General features: G+C 45.0%; 2 protein-coding genes across 2 annotated transcripts in view; one reads left to right on the top strand and one right to left on the bottom strand.

The window, feature by feature from the left end:
* The window catches only part of CCDC157 (coiled-coil domain containing 157), a 380,789-nt gene that overhangs the window by 131,508 nt on the left and 226,635 nt on the right, over positions 1-22,646 (top strand). The window lies entirely within an intron of this gene.
* SF3A1 (splicing factor 3a subunit 1) overlaps positions 1-22,646 on the bottom strand; it is a 144,804-nt gene that overhangs the window by 106,910 nt on the left and 15,248 nt on the right. The window contains exons 2-4 of the mRNA XM_085635037.1: positions 17,550-17,662; positions 17,243-17,444; positions 15,663-15,920 (exon numbers count right to left, since the gene is read on the bottom strand). Of these exons, the coding sequence (XP_085491163.1) occupies positions 15,663-15,920; positions 17,243-17,444; positions 17,550-17,662 (573 nt within the window). The remainder of the gene's footprint in view (positions 1-15,662; positions 15,921-17,242; positions 17,445-17,549; positions 17,663-22,646) is intronic.

The raw sequence follows: 22,646 nt of genomic DNA, 5'->3' as shown, positions 1-22,646 counted from the left end.
GATCCCTTATTATCACTATGTCGACCCATAAGTCTTTACTTACATGTCTTAATTCCAATAACTTTATCGGAAGCTGTACTGGCTTCCATTGAGCTTATAATTCATTAAAGAAAGAAAAAGGTTCATGATTCAAGACCAGCTGGTATGTCATATTACATTTCTGCTTATTTTGCCACATCTTGCAAATGCAATGCAAACTGAATACCTTCTGGTCTCAGACTGCATTGTATCTCTAGTATTTGTATGTAATCATATATTTTAGGATCATGCCGTAGTCTGCACGGTACTTGCAAATGTATGGAAGGGGGGGTGGGGGGGACATCTTAAAAACAATTTTGTTAGAAAGGCAGTAGAAACATCGTTTAAAATAACCCGGTTATGTCTGGTGAATTGAAATGAGGGGAGGGGGAAGGGAACCAGGGAGATAGAGACTCCCATCTTTCAATTTATATATATAACGAACCTTGTGGGTATATAAATATCTGCTCGCCATAAACAAGTGTTGTATTATATTATAGGTGTTTACACGTGGCTTCATGGGCAAAGTATATCATTTATGATAAGAGTAGTTCTGTTTGTATTACCGTATCATTTTCTTCAATGCACCTCACAGGTTACGGGTGAGGCGAGGGCATTGGGACAATCTAGAAGATTAACAAAACAACAGGCAGCACAATCTGGACAATGTTACAATTAAGCACAGCTTGCGAGTTAAAGAGTGATAGGTTATGATGTTCACATGAATGAGTAGGCGTTATCGTCTACATGGAAATGGAGTTACTGTTGTGATTTTCTGTAGAATTAGTAATCGGGTTTTTGGTACCCCTTATAAATTGGTCTTTTTCATATACAGATAGTTCAAGGGTAGTTACGCTCTTGATATGCCTTTGTAATTGTATAATACCGCAGTGTTTTTCAATAATGATGCACCAAGTGCAGTCAGTATTTGTTTCTGTGAAAATGTGTTACCTTTGGCTCATCTGCTCAAAGAAGAATTAGTACCCTCTGCATTTCATCATACGTTGAATTTCTGACATGTGCCAAATTTAAAAATCCTCAAAGTTCCGGTTCCGTTATTCAAGGAATGGTAAGTGTCTGCTAAGATCAGAATCTTTTAGTTTCATGAGTTGGGACAATGCTTAAAACTGCTGAAACAACTAGTGGGCCTTGTTGTAATTGAGGTGCCACTTTAAGCAGTGTGCTACTGCTGGGCATAGCTTTCCTACCTTAAAGGACATGCTGGGGCAGAGCCCCTTATAGGTCTTGGTTAATAGAGAAGAGCTGGGCTCTCCATTCCCAACTTGAATATGCACCGGGACGGAGTCCCTTTCACTTGGTTACTGCTCTTGGCTAACAGAGCAGTGACCTAAGTGTGTGTAATGAGGGTTTTAAAATGCCCCTTGTTGCATTTGGACTTACATGCAGCAGTTTTAAATCTATAGAAATAACAGGTAGCTTGCGCTGTTTTGGATTTTATAAAATATTTCAGTGAGACTCCTTGTGGAAGTAGTTTCATACAGGGAGGGCTCACATTACATGAATAGCAGTCATGAAGGGGACTGTCTCCTGCTAATTTCACTTACTTGTCAATAACGATTCCTCAGCATCCCAACCTAAATTATCATTATCTGACCTGAAGGAAGGACGTGGTCATTCTAAAACACGGTTTATAAACCCTGGGTAAATGATTCCAAATGATACCAGGTGTATCAAGAGAAACCTCAAAAAAAATCCCAAATGTTCAGTGTTTGATGTAATGACTCAAATGGGATACAAAAATATTCATCTAAGCACAATAGACATAGAAGTGACTGTACCCATACATTTTTTCGAAAGTGATGATAAAGAGTGTAAAATAATGACGGTTCAAGTTATAGCTCAATGGACTGATAAAGTGGTCGAAATGTATGTTTAATGAGCTACAATTTACTAATAACACTCAATTATACTAAGTTTGTGGACGCCTATGGGATGAAGTGATATATATCTTGGGGTAGTGTGCCTCATCGTGACGAGATGTACCCATACTGCAATCCGGTATAGGGAGTGGTAGAGTAGTCTCTCGTGCTATTTTAATCATTCGTTCAGGGAGGATATCTCCAGTGGACTGCAATGGATTGTTTTTTTTTCTTTATTCGTACAGTATAGTTGCAGAAGTCATCTGGTTAACTTGCTGAATGTAAGTCAAGGGATGCCGTTGTTTAGACCTCTTTCAAAGGTTTTAAGTCGACATACAAATTGTTGCTCTTTTTGGAAGAGTGTTCTCTCCATGTTTGCATCAATCTTGTTAAGTGTCTCAAGGACAATCTTTTCCAAAACATTTTCTGTGTGCTTTTCCATCCGATAATGGTTACTCATTTGTGCAGTTATCTTGCTGCATCTGATGTTACTGCAGTGTTCCCCTACTGCACATTTGCCTTCCAGCATGTCATGCCTATATATTCGAGTTGACACGTGATCATGCAGACCATATGGGTGGTTTTGCAATTGGTGTGTTTCATTGTCCATTTCAAATTACTATCCGGGTCAATGATTGCTGTCCTCTTCGTGAGATGGCACACCGAACATGGCCCACATGGGTAATGGCCCTTGACACGTTGTAGGCCCAGGCTGTGGAAACGGTTTTCCTTTGATGGGCAAAATGTTGGTCTAGAATGAAGCAAGTAGTCCTGTATATGTTTGCCCAGTTTGTGAGCAAACCTGGGTTTTGGCCATTCTAGAGCACCAGCGGTGATGATGCTCCAATGCTTGTGGCTAGCTTTCTTCACTTTATTGGATGCTCAGCAGTAAATGGTGACACAGGTCAAGATGTCTTCGCTCGTGGATCTGTTTGTTTGTTCCAGAAGGGCTTCTCTAATTTGATTCCTTGCACGTTTGCTGCATTTCTTTATGATTTGGATTGGGTATTTCCTTTCTTTCAATTTCTCCATCATATCATGGGCTTATGCTTTGTAATCCCTAAGGTTGCTGCAATTGCGACAAATTCTCAATAACTGGCTCTAAGGAAGGTTCTTCCTGAGGGGACATAGATGAAAGGTATCAAATGCTAATAAGCTGTTCTTATACGTCGCTTTGTAGTAAATTTTTGTCCATAGTTTCGTACCCTCTGAGAAGATGTTTATCCATGAAGTCTAACTCTGTACGATGTTTGGGGCATGTATATTTTGAAAAGTTGTCTCTGGTATTAAGCCAGGTCATGGATTCCTGAACAGGTTCTTCATTTCCTTGCCGCACTAAGGAATAAGGAATATGCTACTTACCAGTATGCATAAGGAATATGCTACTTACCAGTATGCATCTGTTCTTGGCATGTAGAGCTGCAGATCTATACAATGTGCATAGATCGCCATCTGGTGTTGGGCCCGGATGTTTGCAGTTTGTTTTTCTTCTTGGACAGTGTTTGGAAGTCACGAGTTCGGTGACTCCTCCTTCGGTCCGTACTGCGCATGGGCTTCGGCTCCATCCTCAGATTGTTTTTCGCCAGCAGGGAAAAGATGGAGCGTAGTGATAATAGTAAAGAAACCCATGTGTGTTGTATCTAAATAAGATAGCCTGGAACGGATACAGGTAGCCGGGGAGGCGGGTGGGCGTGTATAGATCTGCAGCTCTACATGCCAAGAACAGATGCATACTGGTAAGTAGCATATTCCGTTCGAGGCATATGAGCTGCAGATTATACACTGTGCATAGATTATATAGCAGTACCCAACCCTAGCGGCGACCACCGGTATCCGTTGCAGTGGTTTGAAACAGTGTCTTTAATACAGCCTGGCCCACACTAGCTTGTTGTTTGGCGTGCACATCTACACAGTAATGTTTTGTGAAGGTGTGCGGTGTTGACCATGTGGCTGCTTTGCAGATGTCATCTAAGGGTATGTTCCCTAGAAACGCCATAGAAGCCCCTATCTTTCATGTAGAGTGGGCTTTAGGTGGAACAGATAATGTTCTTTTTGCTTTGTGATAGCAAATTTGTATGCACTTTACAATCCACCTAGCTATCCCTGATTTTGAGATGGGGTTGCCTTTATGTGGTGGAGAGAATGAGACAAACAGCTGTTTAGTCTTTCTAAAAGATTGCGTTCTTTGTATATAGTAAAGTAAAGCCCTTTTAACATCAAGTGTATGTGGAGCGCTTTCTGCAACAGATTGAGGTTGCGAGAAAAAAAACGGTAATTCCACCTATTGATTGAGATGGAAGGGGGAAATGACCTTGGGCAGAAATTTTGGATTTGTGCGAAGTATCACCTTATTGTGATGTATCTGTAGAAAAGGTTCTTGTGTAGTGAAAGCTTGTATTTCACTAACCCTTCTAAGGGAAGTGATAGCTACGAGAAAAGCTGTTTTCCAAGTAAGGAACTGTAGCTCACATTTATGCATTGGTTCGAAAGGCGGTCCCATCAGCCTTGTAAGAACTACGTTTAGATTCCACACGGGTGAGGGTGGTGCTCTGGGTGGAATTACTCTTTTTTTAAGGCCTTCCATGAAAGCTTTAATAGCAGGCACTCTGAAAAGTGATAAATGCCGTCTGTTTTGCAGGTAAGCAGCAATTGCTGCTAGGTGTAAACGGATGGATGTGTATGCCAGGTTACACCTTTGTAGATGGAGCAGGTAACATATGATGTGCTGTATGGATACATCTAAAGGGTTGATTGTATTGTTACGGCAGTAAACAACAAATCTTTTCCACTTTGCGGCATAGCATGCTCGAGTGGTAGGACGTCTGGCTTCCCTGATAATGTTCATGCAATCAGGGGGAAGGTTAAGGTATCCAAATTCTAAGATTTCAGGAGCCAGATCGCAAGGTTGAGCTGAGCTGGGTCCGGGTGCCTGATTTCTCTATGGTTCTGGGTTAGGAGGAATGGGGACAGGTGTAGTTTTTGGTGTGGTACCACAGAGCTGTAGTAGTGTGGTGTACCACGGTTGTCTGGCCCATGTTGGAGCTACCAGAATGAGTGTGAGGGAGTGCTGTTGTAGCTTCCTTACCACTAATGGAACTAGCGGGAGAGGTGGAAAGGCGTATGCAAATTTGCCTGACCAGTTCATCCATATCGCATTGCCTTTGGACAATGGGTGTGGGTATCTGGCGGCGAAGCTTGGGCATTTTTTGTTTTCGTGGGTGGCGAAGAGGTCTATCTGAGGATGCCCCCACTTGTGAAAGAATGGGTGAAGAACTTGTGGGTGCAGTTCCCATTCGTGCATTTGGTGCGTTTGTCTGCTGAGCAGATCTGCCATGGTGTTTTGTATCCCTGGGACGTGTTGTGCCAGGAGAAAGACTTTTTGCGGGATTGCCCATCTCCATATGCTCTGTGCTAACCGAGAGAGCTGTGGAGAGTGTGTCCCCCCCTGTTTTTGAATGTAGTACATTGCAGTCATATTGTCTGTGCGAATGAGGACTGCTTTGGCTGAGACTTGTTTCTGAAATGATTTCAGGGCTAGAAAGATCGCCAATAACTCCAGATGGTTTATGTGGAGTAACTTTTGTTGTGGCGTCCATATACCTTGCACTGTGAGGTGTAATAATTGCGCTCCCCAACCGGAGAGCGATGCGTCCGTTGTTAGAATTACCTGAGAAACCGGGTCCAGGAACAGTCGCCCTTTGGAAAGATTTGTGGTGTTCCACCACTGCAGAGAGCGATGGGTGCGACCGTCCACCAACACCAGAACCTGGGCCTGGTTCCACTGGCGTGCTAGGCACTCTTGGAGTGGACACATGTGGAGTCTTGCATGCGGCACTATGAAGATGCAAGATGTCATCATCCCTATTAGCTTCATAAACACTCTTGCTGGGAGAGAGTGCCGAGGAATGAATCTTTGACGCAAGGCTTGTATGCTTGCGATTCTGGCTGAATTGGGATAGGCTATAGCTTTTGAGGTGTCTATAGTGGCACCGAGGTATTGCTTTGTGTGAGACGGTATCAGCTGGGACTTTTGGTGGTTCACCGTGAAACCTAGCTGGTGAAGTAGTTGGATGGTAGTGTTTGTATGTTGCACACATTGGTTGTAGGACGTGGCTTTTATTAGCCAGTCGTCCAAGTAAGGGAAGACGTGAATGTGTTGTCTTCTGAGGTGTGCCGCCACTACTGCTAGGCATTTGGTGAACTCTCTTGGTGCGGTTGTGACGCCTAAGGGGAGAACCTTGAACTGATAATGTTGGCCGTCCACTACAAATCTGAGGTACTTTCTGTGAGAAGGGTGTATTGGAATATGAAAGTATGCGTCTTTCAAGTCCAGTGTGGTGAGAAAATCGTTCTGGCAGAGGAGTGGGAGAACTTGTTGGAGAGTTACCATGTGAAAATGGTCTGAATGTATGTATGCATTTAGAGGCCGGAGGTCTAGAATGGGTCGTAGAGTCTCGTCTCTTTTTGGTATCAGAAAGTACAGAGAGTAGACCCCTAAATTTTGTTGATTGATGGGGACCTGCTCTATAGCCTGTTTTTGCAGGAGGGAGATTACCTCTTGTTTCAGCAATGTGGTATGTTCTTGCGACATTGTACGGTGCCTGGGTGGAATATTTGGGGGGTGGATGTTAATTCGAGACAGTACCCTGACCGAATAATTTGGGTCACCCATTTGTCTGATGTTATGATCTCCCAGGTTTGAAAGAAGTTTTGTAGTCTGCCCCCGACTGGAGTGGAATGGTCTGGGGGGAGCGGGGGAAAGTCATTGTGTGGGTGGTGTGGCAGAACGGGCGGTGTTGGTTTTGCCCCTGCCTTTATTATTGTTTCCTCTATATCCACCTCTTTGATAGCCCTTTGTGAAGGTAGTCTGAGGAGGGGACTTGTAGGATGTGGAGGCGTTATCGGCAGAGTAGAACCTGCCAGTGCCTCGTAAGGAGGAGCGGCGAAAAGAGCATCTAGGAGGGTGGTACTGTAATGCTCCCATAGACTTCGCCGTATCTGTATCTTTTTTCACTTTTTCCAGGGCTTCGTCTACTTTCGGGCCAAATAAGTGTTGTTGGTCAAAAGGGTGGTTTAGTATAGATGCTTGTACCTCTGGCTTAAAGCCTGAGATTCTGAGCCAGGCGTGGCGGCGAAGCAGAACACTGGTGTTTATAGCCCTGGAAGCGGTGTCTGCTGCGTCAAGTGCACATTTAATAGAGGTGTTGGTAATGGTCTTTCCCTCTTGAATTAGTTCATGAGCCCTATTTTTATATTTTTCTGGGAGATGTTGCATGATAGTCTCCAGCTCATCATAGTGCGCTCTGTCGTACCTTGCCAACAGCGCTTGCGTGTTGGCGATACGCCACATATTGGCAGCTTGCGAGGCAGTGCGTTTGCCTGACGCGTCTAGGAGCTTGGACTCCTTATCGGGTGGTGGAGCCTCACCCGATGACTGAGAATTGGACCGCTTCCTAGCTGTGGATACCACTAATGAGTCTAAGGGTGCAGGTCATTTAATATAGGCAGGATCTGTGGGGGCGGCCTTATATTTTTTCTCTATTCTGGGTTTTAAGACCCTAGCCCTGACTGGGTCTTTGAAAACCTCTGCTGCATGTTTGGTCACCCCTTTAAGCATGGGTAGTATGGCAGTAGATTTATCTGCGATGTCAAAGGTATCAAGTAGGAAGTCTTCCTCAACTGGATCACTGTGTAACTCCACCCCATGATAATGTGCCGCCCGTTGTAACAAGTGGTGGAACTCCAAGGAGTCCTCTGGTGGAGATGGCCTGGATGGATAAAGATCATCCTGAGGCACATCTGGGACGTCTGGATTATGATAATCCTCCCATGGGTCTGGTGTTCCCGGAGGGGTGGGGTCTTGTGGGGCATCTGTTGGATCATAGTATGGATCCCCTTGGTCATCAGGGTCTGGAGACGGGGTTGGAGAGCGATGAGGCAAGGGTGGAGGAGGCGGAGATGGGGGAGGTGGTGGCGGTGGGGAGGGTACTCTGAAAGGGGATGTGGCAGAGTCCTTCCGTATTGGCGGTGGAGGAGGAGCTGGCTTGTCTAAATGTCTTTTCTTTGAAGACAAAGTCAAATGTCCAGTCTTTGGATCCTTTGTTAAAGTCTTTTGTCGAGGATCTGGCGTGAATAGTTCCTCCGGCACCGATTGATCTGTTGGCGCCGATGTTTTCGGGGCCGACGGCTTCTTTGGTTTATCTGTGCCATGCTTTTTCGGGGCCTCCGATTTTTTGTTCGGTGCCGAGGCAGGTTTCGGCACGGGAGTTTCGGCGCCGAGGGATTTATGTTTGGTCGGCACCGAGAGGCCAGGTTTCAACACCGATGGCTTCAGAACGGAGCTTGGTGTGGTTTTCTTCGGTGCCGAAGGGTGTTTTTCAGCACCGCTAGTAGGCTGGCTCGAGCCCGAGCCGCCGGGAGACTTATGATGCCTCTTCACCGGGCCCGAAGGTGGGGTGATGGAAGCGGTAGGTTTGGTTTTGCCTAGGCCCGGAGGCGAAGGCGTAACCGGAGTCTCTTTCGGTGTGGGAGTGGGAGGGGGTAGAGTACTCACGACCCTCTGCGCCGGCGTGATCTCCTCCACGTCGGAGTCGTTGGCCTCGGAAGCGCTGACGAGGTCGTCTTCCTGTTCGGTGTGCTGCTGACCCGAAGCTCCGATGTCTTCTCCGAAGATGTCAGGTGGAGCAGAGGTCGATGAGTGCGCCATGGTGCGTCTAGCTCTTCGATCCCGAATAGTCTTTATCGATCGAAAAGACTTGCAGGCGGGGCAGTCTCGGGCCTCGTGTTCGGGAGAGAGGCAGAGGTTGCACACCTGATGTAAATCAGTGTGGGGAAATTTAGACCCACATTTAGGGCACTTCTTAAAGGGAGTCCTTTCCATCGGCCGAGACCGGAGTCGAGATAGGCCCGAAGGCCGCCGCCGATGCCTGGAATCGAAGAAGTGCCGAAGAGAGAGATAAAGAAGATGAAGATGATTTTGTCTGAAGAATCTCGATGGACGAGGATTTTTCGTCGAAGGTCGAACTGGAAAGGTTCGAAGCCGGAGCACGAAGTATTACATCCGAGCCCGATGGCGGAAAAAAACAATCTGAGGATGGAGCCGAAGCCCATGCGCAGTACGGACCGAAGGAGGAGTCACCGAACTCGTGACTTCCAAACACTGTCCAAGAAGAAAAACAAACTGCAAACATCCGGGCCCAACACCAGATGGCGATCTATGCACAGTGTATAATCTGCAGCTCATATGCCTCGAACATGTATCTTCTCTAGAACCGTATCTCTTACTTATAGGGATTGGCATCATAGAGTATGTGTATTCTCTCAAAATCGCTTACGTACAGCTCTGCCAGGCTCAGGGCGAATGTACTACCCAAGGAGGTCCCGCGTTTTCGAAGTCTACAACACTCTAGGACAAAGAGTCTGGGGGTGTTGTAATTTTAATCTTCCCTGCATAGTATATTCTCAATAGTCTCCAAAGTGGCTTCTTGTGGTAGACTGGTGTGTAAACGTTCAATATCTAGCCCCAATAAGAAATGGAGGGTGGGGTCAAAATACAAGTTTTCAAGTAGATTGAGACGGTCTCTCATATCCTTCAGGTGGGTATACATGCATTGTGCAAGCGGGTGGAGAAAATGGTCCACCAAACGTGACAATGGTTCTAGAATAGAGCCTATGCCAGACACGATTGGACGTCCGGGAGGAGGTTGAACATTTTTGTGCATCTTTGGAAGGTAGTAAAAATATGGGGTCTTTGGATCTGTTATGAAGAGGTATTCAGCCTCTTTTTTAGAGATCCAACCACTCGCTTACGTTTCCTCCACCAGGTTTTCTATGCAGCCTCGCAGGGTGGGTTCCGGGTCCAATGGTTCGTAATATCGTGCATCAAAAAGCAACTTTAGGCACTGGGTACGGTAGTCACTCTTCTTTAGAAACGTCACTTTCGATGCTGTTGCGGAGCACGGACCAAGCAAATTGATTCAACTTAACGAGTGCCTATCTGCTGCTCACAATGTGATTGAAGTACTATTTCTCCCCCCTCCCACTCCTGCTGCTCCCTCTATAGCACTTTATCCCCCCCTTATTTTTCTTGTTATTCCATGCATCGATGTTGTGACAGAAGAGAGCAACACCTGGAAAGTGTATTAGCGCTTAGCCAAACATGCCCATAAACGCTTTCCACAAAGAGTAGTGCATTTATAGTTTATTTCCAGTTGGCCAGGGGTTCTTGCTGATAAGGAGTTTCCAATCTGAGCTTCCCTCAAGGACACCCCCCAATTGAAGGGATTACCAGGATCCCCATGTCCTGTCTTTTGCAAGGGAAGAGTGCACACACATCTCACTCAATTTCAAACTAACAGAGAAAGTTAGAAATATTTACTTCATCAACGCAAGCCGAGGATCTTCAGCTGAATAATCAAATAAGACAAGAAGAAAACAGTACAGAGCTGGAGCAGGGCTACCTGAAGCAGCAGAGCTGCCAAAGCAGGCACTGCTGTTTACCTGCAACAGTGTCAGAGTTGCATCTGCACATGCACTGCTCCAAAAACAGAACATGGCACTTCAGCACCAAGCCAGATATTGCTTAGCCACCAGGACTGGCACTTGCAACCCCACTGCAGAATAGTATCAGATTTGGAGCCACATGCAAGGCACTGCTCACCCACAAGGACAGGACTGCGGCTCACCTGCTGCACAATATCAGAACAGCACCAGACCAATAACTGATTAACCACTGGAGTAGGCAGCGGTGCCCACTTCCAATGTCAGAGCCAACACAGCATCAGTAGGTCGGGTACTGCACATACTCCCAGAATTTGCACTGGTACCCCAAGCGTTTTAACTGGGCTGGTACTGTCAGACACGGAGTACCTGGTCTTTAATTTCAATAGTAGAGCACAAGCACTTCTCAGCAAATGTGCAATACTTTTAATGGGGGAGTTCCAGTACTTTTTTGTAGCAAGCAGGTACTTCAACATAACGAGTACCTGAACTTTGACACTTCCATTTCAAAAGCTGGGTGCCCGCTTGCGTGAGCGACTTCTGTTTGCCTGTAGCACAGGACCTGAACACCAAGCCAGGTACTGGTCAGCCACAGGGAAAGCCACAGGTTAAGGCACTGTTGCCCAGCGCAGCACAGTATCAGACCTGCATCTGGAGTGGCACTGCTATAGACCCCCAACAGAACACAACAAATTAGCAGCAGCAGGGCAGGGACACCACAATCACTGGTCTTGGCCCTCTCCCAGCAGCACATCATCACCAGCAGCAAATCAGCAATTGCACAACACCCGGGAATGTTCCCTGCAGCATAGCATCAGATCAACACCAACAGGCCAGGTAGTCCACATCGCTGACAATGGCACTGCTGACCACAGCAGCAGAGCAGCAGTACTGCACAGCCCCTGGCATTTGGCCCACGTGCAACATGCAAGGTACTGTTTATCTGCAGGCACTGTCTCTCACCTGCAGCATGGTGCCAGAATGGCATGAGGACAGAACTGTCCAATCACTGGGGCAGTGACAATCCCTCCCACCTCCCCGATTCGCCCTCCCTGCTACCTTTCTGCAAAAGCAAAAAACAAAAATAAACGCTACGACATAGCTAGCACTGGTTGCGACACCAAGCTTTTTTACCCCACATGCTGTTTTGTGTTGCCCCCACACGCCCTCCCTTTCTGTGTTGCCTTCTGTCTCGCCAGTAATATAAAAAAAATGCTATGACACAGCTAGCACTGGTCATGTCAAACGCACTTTGTTTTACTTCTTTCAGCCATGCTGCACAGCAAAACCATGCTGCTGAGCAACAGGGCTAAAAGAAAATAGCTCACTTGTAGGTGAGACCTATTGGCTTGGCCAATGTTTGTTAGTGGATTTTGTGAATGTAGGAAAGTAGCCGTTTTTGACATGGTCACCCCCACTTTTTACCTGGTAACTGATGCGATTTCGACTGGAAGTGGACTAGGTTCCTGCTAACCAAGCCCCCAGTGCCAGAGCTTCTTTTCAAAACAGTACAATTGTCTGCCCAATTGGCAAAACTTTTAGCACCCTCTGCAAGTCTCTAGTAAATGGTGCCCATAGTTTCTGGGACCCGAGGTACTAAAAAAGGTCCCTAAGGGCAGCAGCATGAATTGTGCCACCCTAAGGGTACCCTCACCAAGCACATGCAAGGCTGTCATTGAAGAATGTGTGTCTTGGTGCAGACAAACGTGAAAACACAACATGCCACGTCCCCCAAACATTGCATGTAATATTTGTAAGTCACCCCTACAGCAGGCCTGACAGCCCTAAGGCAGGGTGCTGAATATTACATATCAGGGAATGCATACATAAGCAGATATGACCCTGTGCTGTTCAATCCGATTACTGCCAGTGCAAGTGACCAGAGAAGCCTTAAAACGTGCTGGACACTGGTGAAAACGAGTTCCCCAGCTACTGGATGGCTTAACTGAAGATACAGATGTTTGGTATCAACCATCTCGTATTGATAAACCCACACGGATTCCAGTGATGGATTTACCAATACATGCAACCAGAGGACACCTTAGAGGTGCCCCCTGAAAACCTACCAGCATCTGGTTTTGCTCCCTGACTGGTTTCTACCTTCCTAGGCCAGAAAGCTTCAAAGAGCTGCCGCCTTTTGAACGCAAATCTGGCTCCCCTCACAGGAGAGGACGCCCCCCCCCCCCCCTTGGTCCAAGACACCATTGGCATCTGGAAAAGTGGAAAAATTAGCTAATCTGGTAGGTGTGCTACCTCCAGGTTAGTACTACTTCTAAGGTGGGCTACACTGAGGTGGAAATGATTTTTCAGTAGTAGCCATCTATGTGATGACATACTTAGAATTTCTGGGACAGGGTTATGCCCACTTCCCACAGGAAGTGGTCATATGGGGAGCATAGTGACCCCAAGGGTCATTAGCTCCATTGGCTACTACCCTACACTCCCCCAAAGCCCCTAAATTCAGAATTTTGGACTGAGTCCCTGGCACCAGAGAATCAGATCCTAATGACCCAAGAAGAGAGAGGACACTGAAGAGCCGCAAAAGCAGAGGAGAGAAGAAGCGGCAGCAGACCTACCAGATCAACCGGCCTGTCTACATCCCTCATCAAAAACTGCACCAAAGTAGACTAATCCAGCAGCTGTTGACTCCAGAACTTTGGGAGGCTTGCCTGCCTGCCTTCCTTCGATAAAGAACCTAGAACTTCCGTGGGATAGCAGAACTGTTCCCTGCATCTCGCAAAAACTCCAAAATAAAGGACTACGAGGCCTACGGAACCGCCAAAACCCAACACCTGAAGCCACTACTACATCCATTGCTCCAAGCCAGAGTCAAAGCAGGCCAACGGTGTCATCAGGGTCCTCCCCAGGTCTCCAAAGCCCGAGTCTATCGTGGTTTCATGCCTCCTGGACCCTCCAACGTCGCTTGCAGCCTCTGCATGCAGGCTCCCTCCACTGAGACTGCTCCAGTAAGGAAAAAATTGACAGAAACTAAGGACACCTCTGAACCAATCGCCCCCGGGCTGTGGAGAAGAGGACTAAAGGTGTCCCTACGTTCCCAAGCATTGTGAGGCCTGAGCCCCCCTGTTGGTTCAGTCCGACTGGCCTCCTAGCCAGAGCCTGCAGCCTCTTTTCGCAGAGACCGATCTCCATAGAATAACATTGGGCTCTCAACGCTGTTTTGCATCCTGCATCCGGCCGCCCTGTTGATGCTGGTTGTGTACTGTTGGTGCTGCCTTGGACCTTGCCCACCACTCACCTTAACTCTTGGAGATTGGTTCTTTAAGTCACTGTACCGTTCCTGTTTGCAGAACTTGTTCTTCCTTCCATAGGATAACATAGCAAAAATTGCTAGTGTCCGCTTTTTTAACTAAAAAGAATTCACATTTAAAAACATACTTACCTGAATGATTTTTCTCCGATGCCAAACATACAAAGATACTTGCTATTTTTTATAAGTTTGTGTGGACTCCACCTGAATAATTGTATTTAATTGCACCAGCAGCCAGCAAATGAGCCCTAGTAGCTTGAATAACTGTATTTGTAATTGTATTTAATTTGCATCTAACCATGGTTACCTGTACCAGATTGCTGTATGTTAGGCTTATCAATATCGGACCGCTCTGGTGCCAACATATGCATAGAATTTTTGGAAGTAAATGATACAGCTTGACTAGCAGTCACTCTCCCTTCCCTTATCTTTCTCTTTTCCCTTCTTTCGCCTGTCTTTTTTATTGATCACTCGGGTTAGTCTCATGTTACTCATATAGGCGTAATAACCTCACTTTATGATTGTATACTTATAACTTTGTCTTAGATATCTTATGCTAACCCTGTTACAGGCTTTTTGTCTGCTCTTGTGAAAATCAATAAAGAATTTTGAAATAAAAATAAAATAGGATTAAAAAAAAATTAGTGTGGATCTCCTTATTGAGTCGTGTGAATCATTTACTGATCATTGTGTGTATTTGCAGATGTCTTACACTCCTCTCGGTTAAGCTCAAGGCTGCTCGGCCCAAACACCCCTAGTAGAGCACCATGGGATTGCTAGAGCAAGCCCCTGTCCAACTTACAAGGGAACCCATGGACTTGTTACATGGTATATCAGATTATTGATATATCACATAAAGAGCTAGCTCACTACAGTGAAGAACTCATGAATGACAGGCAATAATTTTTACTGCCGGTCTAGTTATGCATGTCGTTGGCGCTGCCATGTATTTTTACCGGTCTCATTCGGGCCAATATTATCTTTCTATTTCTCAACCTGAGAAAGATAACAATTGTGTCATCAAATTCAAGTGCACATCATCAATGTTGTTATGATGAAGCAAACTATCAAAAATCATAAGCTGGCATGCTATCTGCCACTTTAGCCCAAATTCTGCTGGTTCTGAGAGACCTAGATGTGGACCGATCCCACATCATTAAATCCATTATGACAGTGACAAATAAGATACTTAAAGTAACTTCAATAGGCTTAGTCTAAGCACAGAATTCATAATGCATTTGAATTTGATGGTTCTCGAATGACTACAACCTGTTTTATCAGAAGTGGGAGATGGTTACTTTTATACTCTCATGCCTAACCACTGACTTCCATTAAAGGGCTCCACGTAACTAGGAATGAAGTGGGGAATAAAATGATATAGTGGTTAGGAGGGGACAGCAAAGACAGACTAATAGTTACAAATAATACACACAACAGATTCTATAACTAGGCAATTCATAAACCCCTTTCCAAACAGGACCGTCAGCTAGTAATTGGGAGTGGAAGCACATTACTGGTTTGTAAACGTAGTTTACAAAATCCCCTCATCCTGAAACTGCTCACCAAACTCCATTAAACTTGTAAATTCACTCTGGCCAGTAATCATACTTACCATATACTGATGGACTGAAGGACCACTGTAACCTATTCATCAGGTACACACATGTGCATTTGCACTTCCTAATTTAAATTTTCACATTGAATTATTGCAGACCTGCATTCTTAATCTGCCACTACTTCGACAAAATGCTAAATAAATGTACCTTTCCTTATCCTTGGATCATGGTAATTGGTCAAACTATTATTGTATCATTTTTATGTAAAAGCTTTTACATAATCTTTGATCAGACCACATTACAGAAAATGTTAAAATAAAATCTCCGGACGAATAGATGACCAGGCAGTGGCATAAGGTGTGCTATATTCACTTGGGAACAGGCAAAGATTACCACCTGTGTTTGGAATGATCGAGAGCACTTCAAAATGTTGTCTCCTACCTTGGTATATTGCTCCACAAGCTTGGTAAAGTAATTGAAAAGACTGTGTTGTGGACGAAGGAAGTCAAATTGGAAATTTCGTTGTTCTTTCTGCATCAGCTGAGTCAGGAACTGACGTCCATTGCGACCTACAAATTGTGCAGTTAGCTTCACCACATCCAGGTCAAAGGCAGAGATTGAGGGAGGATCTGCTACAAACTCAAATTCCGGAGGTGGCTCTTTGGGAACAATGGTCTCCTGAATAACTTGAGCCTGCACCTAAAAGTAATATAGCAAAATTATTTGAAAACACACACAGCAATGCTAAACCAAACCTTAACACCCTGCAATACCAGGGGCCAGCTTTATAAGTGACACAAATCCACTAATATTAATGGGTTCTCTTATACAGTGTTGAAGGCTATTAAATGAAGAGAAAACTGAAATACACCCAAGATAGACCAGATGACAAAGAACAACCTGACAATCTTTCAAGGGCCTTCTGTTTGCATAACCGCCTCAACCGCTGTACATAGTGAAGATGTGCATGTTCTAAGACAGTGGTTACAAGAGTAATTCAAACACCAAATTCTGTGTTACATCAGCAGTCGGTAATCTCCAAAGCTCAACTACAAACTACACAACTGTAGCTCAAAGCATGCCAATGGTCTACCATGTGCTCCTATGAAAGGTGACATACACTGTTGCGTTATTTGCTGCAGGTGGTCCTGCCTCAGCTTGGAGTACCTATGAACACACAAAACCAAACACTACGCTGTGAAAAGTAAACCTACATATTAATTTTTTTTTGCTAAAGGAGGGCTTGGTACTGCACAAAACTAAAGGACCAGATGTATAAAATATACACAATTTACATGTCCCAAGACATTGCTGTATGAGGGATCAATGGTCTACAAAGCAGGTAGTAACTATAAAGGTGGCATAGAGGAAATGTCATCTCACCCACAAAGGGTAAAGCTACCTAGAAAGTCCATTGCTTCGTAGTAGAAAATTTAGTGATACAGCCCAATGATCTAGAATAGTCGCAAGCATCTACTGAGCCAAATGTACAGATTTGTGTAATGTTCAGGGCTTTGTTATAAGAGGTTGATGACCTACAAATGTCAATAATTTCCTATATGTCAGTCTGGAATAGACACAAACAGACACCAAGTAGTTATGCTCTACGCTGCTGGATGAGGAATCTGCAATATGCATAATTAATTTATATAGAAAGGATTTGACAATCTATGTAATCAAATGCTTAACTATAAGAGGGGAAAGCAATTTGCATGGCACAACGCTCTGCTATACAAAGAGACAATAAACTAAGCCCAATTCTTTATAATACGTGGTAAGGAAGCAAAAAACAGGTATGGATTGGAAAGGATTGGAGAGCCACACAGCCCGCCGCTACTATGGGAAGGGTTAACGATACGCAAACCCCAACAATAAAACACTGCGATTTTATATGGGTGACCCAATATGAAGAATCAGACCTAGTTTTGACTTCTTAAACAACTGTCCAGCCCTGAAATCTACAGATTCCCATAAGATGTAATTCGATGAAGTGGCATGCATCCTTCCAATTAAGACCTTACCTTCTGGGGTAGCTGCTGGGCTGACTGCTGTGCCTGCATAACCTTAGGAATGGCAGCGGAGGGCTCCTGCCCCTTGCCCTCCTTAAACTCATTAACTTTGTGCCGGTAGTAGGCATGGTAAGGGTCATTTGGATTCAAGAAGTTGAATTTGGGATTATTTATTTCATTCTGACGGATTCGAGCTTCAAACTCTGGCCCGTTTCTGGAACAGAAGAATTGGGATGGTCGGTATTACATTATCAAAAACGTAAAAACGGAAACATAGCACACATTGGCGGTCACAGCATGATGACTGCTTACTACCAACCTGGCAACAAAGCTGGCTGTTTTGTCAACAATGTTCCTTACTTCAGGAGGTGGATAAATAATTCCAACAATGGGTTTAGGAGCTGGTACTTCTTCCTTTGGTTCCTCTTCAGGCTGTTCACATGAAACAAAAGAGAACATTAAAAAACAGAGTTAAGATGGAGAAAGGTCCATTATATCACCTCTGGAGAATTGACACCCCTGCTCCAGTTAATCATAGCAAGCTCTATGGATTTGACCACCAACTCAGCACACACAATAATCAAGCAAGTGCACTGTGGGCATTACAGGCATTTTGTGACATCAATTACAACCTACAGAAGAGTTCTGGGGTCTGTATGTGAACCCTCTTTAACAAGCATGAATACTGTCAGCTTGCCAGGCTTTAGGGGACTGGCAGTGGTGACAATAGTAAAGATTTTGCTGGCAAGGAAGGCCCTAATATAACTAGCCCCTGCTAGAAAGAATCACTTCCTTGGGCCGTATAATAGAAGTGCCCCGGGGGCACAACGGGCGTTTGAGCCTGCTTTGCGCACTCCCGGGGCACTTTGGTACGACCTTTGGTCCCACAAGGGTCGGCACTCTCACAGACACTTTTCAATATCTATGTGTCCCCATTGGCCAAACTAGTTAGAGATTTTGGCTTCTCACTTGTGTCATATGCTGACGACACTCAAATCATAGTCTCTATATCTTCAGAGAATGAGGTGTCGTCTGTAAGGTTTCATAGATGTCTTGATTGCATCATACAATGGATGCACACCAACTATTTGAAACTAAACACACAGAAGACTGAAATCATGGAGTTTGGCAATGGCCATCCAATTTGGAATACAGCCTGGTGGCTAACGGGGGCAGGAGACTGTCTGTCATCAGTGGATAAAATGAGAAATCTGGGTGAGGTCTGGGACACACAACTTAATTTCTCTGCTCAGGTCAATCAGGTTACCTCAGCCTGTCATTTTACACTGAAGATCCTACGGAATATCTTACCATTTCTTCCAATGGAACTAAGGAAAACAGTGGTGGTAGCGCTTGTGTTATCTCGAATCGATTATTGCAACGCCCTTTATCTAGAGGTTGACAGACGGCAGCTAAAGAAGCTGCACTCTCTTCAGAACACTGTTGTCCGGACGTTACTCACTATTCCTAAATTAAATCATATCTCTGGGGCCATTAGGAGTCTCCACTGGCTCCCTGTTAAGCAGCGTATTGAATTCAAGGCTTTAAGTCTGGTCCACAAAACCTTGTATGGATACTGTCCAGGGCATCCATTAAGGTCTGCCAATCAGGCTTTGGTCAAAATCCCAAAATGGAGTAAGGCCAGATGGGGTGGCAGATGCCTCTCCTATCTGGCTCCTAAACTCTGGAACAGGCTGCCCTTGGATATCCAACCTCAATTGGTTCAGTCTAAGTTCCGAGGTTTATTAAAAACGTGGCTTTTTCCAGCTTAGCAGCAGATCTTATGGATTCTTCCTCTCTTCTGTGTTTTCTCCAGCGCCAAGACGCCTCGGCATTCGAGAGCTATATAAAACCCTTACTTACAGAAGGGCCCGCAGACGCTTGTGCATTTCATTCTGTAATACTGAAAGCGCTGGTGCACATACAGCGCCAGCACTTCCTCAAGAGGGCGTTCCCTCGTTTCCATTGGGGGCATGGCCCCATGCAAATGAGGGAATCCCTTGGCCTCTGTGTCCGCACCATATAACAGTAGTGGGCGCAGGGACAAAGAAGTTCTTAGGAGGCGCACTGACAGTGAGCCACCTAAAAGGTGGCGCACTGTCAGTACGCCCCTTGATTGCAGCCCTCTGGAGGAGGGAAAGGGGGTCCCATGGACCCCCCAGACATCCACTTGCAGGCGTGTGCAGTCACTCACTGCACCTGCCTGCAAGGGGATCTCTAGGCTACCTTCAAAGTGCAGGTGGGTTCCCACCGGTACTGTGAAAAACACAGAGCGGCTTCAAAGCAGTTGCTCTGTTTTTCACATGAATGCCCTGCCCCAGGGCAACGAGACGTCGAAGCTGCCCTAGGGACAGCACCAGCGCATCCACCCTAATACGGTGCATTTTCCTTGATCGAGCTGTGCGCACATTTTAAAAAGGCACGCCCTTCGCAATCACGGAAAATGCACCGTATGTATAATACGACCCTAGTCTTTTTTTTCCATCTTCATCAATTTGCCTGCCAGACCCCCGTGACCAGGTCCATTGCCCATCCATGTGGGATTTGCTCATCCAATGGATAGGTCTTATGTCTGTGCACAGATGGGTGTGGCGCATGTGTGGTACATGGCGCTATAGCTACACTGGAATATATTCTGTTTTCCAACATTCAAGTTGTACCAAAGGTGGCAAGCTGGGGAAAGCCGATGTGAAATGCCGGGCTCCTCAAGGACATTCCAAGGATCTTTTGTAGTGGGTCAGACTGTTGGGTGTGAAGCAGAGGAGACAGTGGCCCCTCTGATTCTGAGTGACTTTCCACTGCAATTTCCTAGTCCATTGTTCACTGAAACGGCTCTGCCTGCTACCTCCCATACAGGTTAATAGGTGGTTAAATCGGACAGCATCCCTTTCTTATCTTTGTTTGTGGTGTCCCCTGGTAAGAGACTCCAAGCTCCACTCCACTCCACCTTCCTGCTAGAACCATGTAACAGACCCTGGCTGGATAGACCAGTCTGAGCAAAAAAGTGTGAGAGACTGGACACCCCTGAATGCTTGCCATGAAATGTGTGCAGAGGGATACTTGATGGCTAAGGCAGTGACTCAGAAATTACAAAATTGTAGCTGGAGAAATGTGAATAAGGGGACAAAAGTGATCATTCAGAAATGGGGAGTATAAATACAGTACGTGCAGTTAGATGAGCTTATTATTTCTGGCAGTCATAATAAAAGGAAAGATTATTCAATGTCTTTTTCACAAATTTCACCAAATGTTCACTTTTTTCCGCGAATCTGGGCTGCTTTTCCATGATAGTGAGAACACATTAGGCTGAACCCCAATACAAAGATGCCAATCAAAGATGCACTTTAAATTACCTAAGAAGGATATTGTCGAGACTAAAAACCAAGTTATGGAGTAGACAATTACTCAGAATTTAGAAAAGGAAAAGCATGAAACCTAACAGGGATTTTGTCAGAAAAATATAAGGAGGAGCAGTTACTGAGAAGTATTCAAAACACAGCATCATTATCCCTGCACCCAAGATAAAAATCCAGAAAATATTTAACCTGGTAAAAAGCAAAGGTTTTGTAATGAAAGAGTACCATTATCTCGGATCTTCCTATGCATATTTGTTTAGTGCCACCCCCAACCCCAATTCCCCACGGCATGTACTTTTTATGTAAATGTATGCTGAAGAAAATCAATACAAACTCATTAAAAATACGCAACAATGAAGGGATAGGAGTTTGAACCAAACAGAAGTGCTTGCTCTCTTAAAATGTCTATTTTAAAGCTGTCCAGATGTTTGTCCAAGATAGACCAAATCTATGCCTGATTTTCATGATATCTACATCAGCTTTGTAAATGAATTAATTTACATGGGATCAATGAAATCACCAGTGGTTATCCTGGAAATTAGGCATGGAATACAGACCTGGTGGCTGGAGCCTGAATCCGTCTTGCATTTGTAAATCATCTAACCTTCCATCAATCTTTTTTCTATTACTAGACAGACATTTTGCCCATTAAAAGCATTTAACACAGAACCTGTCCTGTACTGAAATGCTTCCCAACTCACCTGACAAGCTCACCTGGGATGCATCTGTATGCCTGTGGAGTGGTACTGTGAAGATTTGAGCATCATTACAGCAACCCCAGATGACTTTTCTCTGCTCCCTACTACTTCTGATCTCTACTGATGAAGGGCTAAACTCAAACACGTGTCTAGAGATAACATAACTCCCTGAACCAGCTTTGGTGAAAAACTACAGCAACTTTGAAGTAAGCATACTGCGTTTACCAGAATGCTATGGGGTGAACAGTGCTGGTATGAGAAGCAATGTGCTCCCTCCCCCTTTGCTCTCTCCGATGTCTGCCAGGATGGGTTCTGTGTCACTCTATAGTGTGAAACCTAAGTGACAATAATAATAATACATTTTTATAAAGCGCCTGATTACTCCAACTGCAGCGTCCCCGCGCTAGGGTTGCCCTTCACATAACCCGAAAAGAACAAAAACAGAAAATTCTCAAATGGAAAGACCAGACTCCAAGTCTGCCTAAACAACATTTTCGAGTCTCTTCCGAAAGGTTGTTTCTGAATAGACTCAAACCAAAATGCAGTGTTCCACATCTTGGAAGCTCGAAAACCAAATGAGCAGCCACCCTAGCATATTCTCTTTATGATGGGAATCACAACGAGCACAGAGCCAGTAGACCCAAGTCTACGACTAGGCTGATGAGAGGGCAGAGATATTGAGGGCCCTTGTCATTTAAGATTTTGCAGCATAGGCGAATAGCTTTAAATTAGATTCTTTTTCTCAGCGGCAGCCAGAACAGCTTGACAAGAGCTAGGTCAGACGGGGCCCGCCTTGAGAGGTTCAACAGTAGGCAAACAGCCAAGTTTTGGACTCAAGTAAATTCAGTCTCAAAGTAAAGGTCATGTAGGATAGTGGGGTGTTCAACATATCCTTACAACTGGGTGGTTACCTTTCTTTCCAGAACCGTGCTGTGGTATGAAAGTTCAGAGATCAGTTCGTAGCTAGGAACGAGGCATTGACATTTGTTTTCTATAAGAGATACAAGAGGTTCGGGATTGCCAGTGGGCCAGGGTCTGAGCCAATAAGATAGACTTGTTTATGATATCAGATACGAGATCGCACCCATGCTGTGCATGATTTCACTTGAAAATTAGATGGTTTGATTTGCTGTAGCCTTGCCACTACTGCCACCACCTTTGCTAGGAGTCTGAAGGTAGCAAAAGATTAATGAAGTGGTGGAAGAGATGGATATGGAGTGTCTCTGTGCTGCTCACAATAGCTACAGATTGTTGGGGGCCAGAGTTCTGAATCACGTGCATTTTGCAGCTTCTGGGTTCTTCATCTTCTTAAAGTGGTGAAGATCTTATATTTTTTGCTCACTTGACCTCTTTGTGGTAGAC

The sequence above is a fragment of the Triturus cristatus genome, chromosome 11 (assembly GCF_964204655.1).
Source record: "Triturus cristatus chromosome 11, aTriCri1.1, whole genome shotgun sequence".
NCBI classification, from domain to species: domain Eukaryota; kingdom Metazoa; phylum Chordata; class Amphibia; order Caudata; family Salamandridae; genus Triturus; species Triturus cristatus.
Note: the sequence above shows the minus strand (reverse complement) of the source record. Positions and strands in the feature narration are given on the sequence as shown.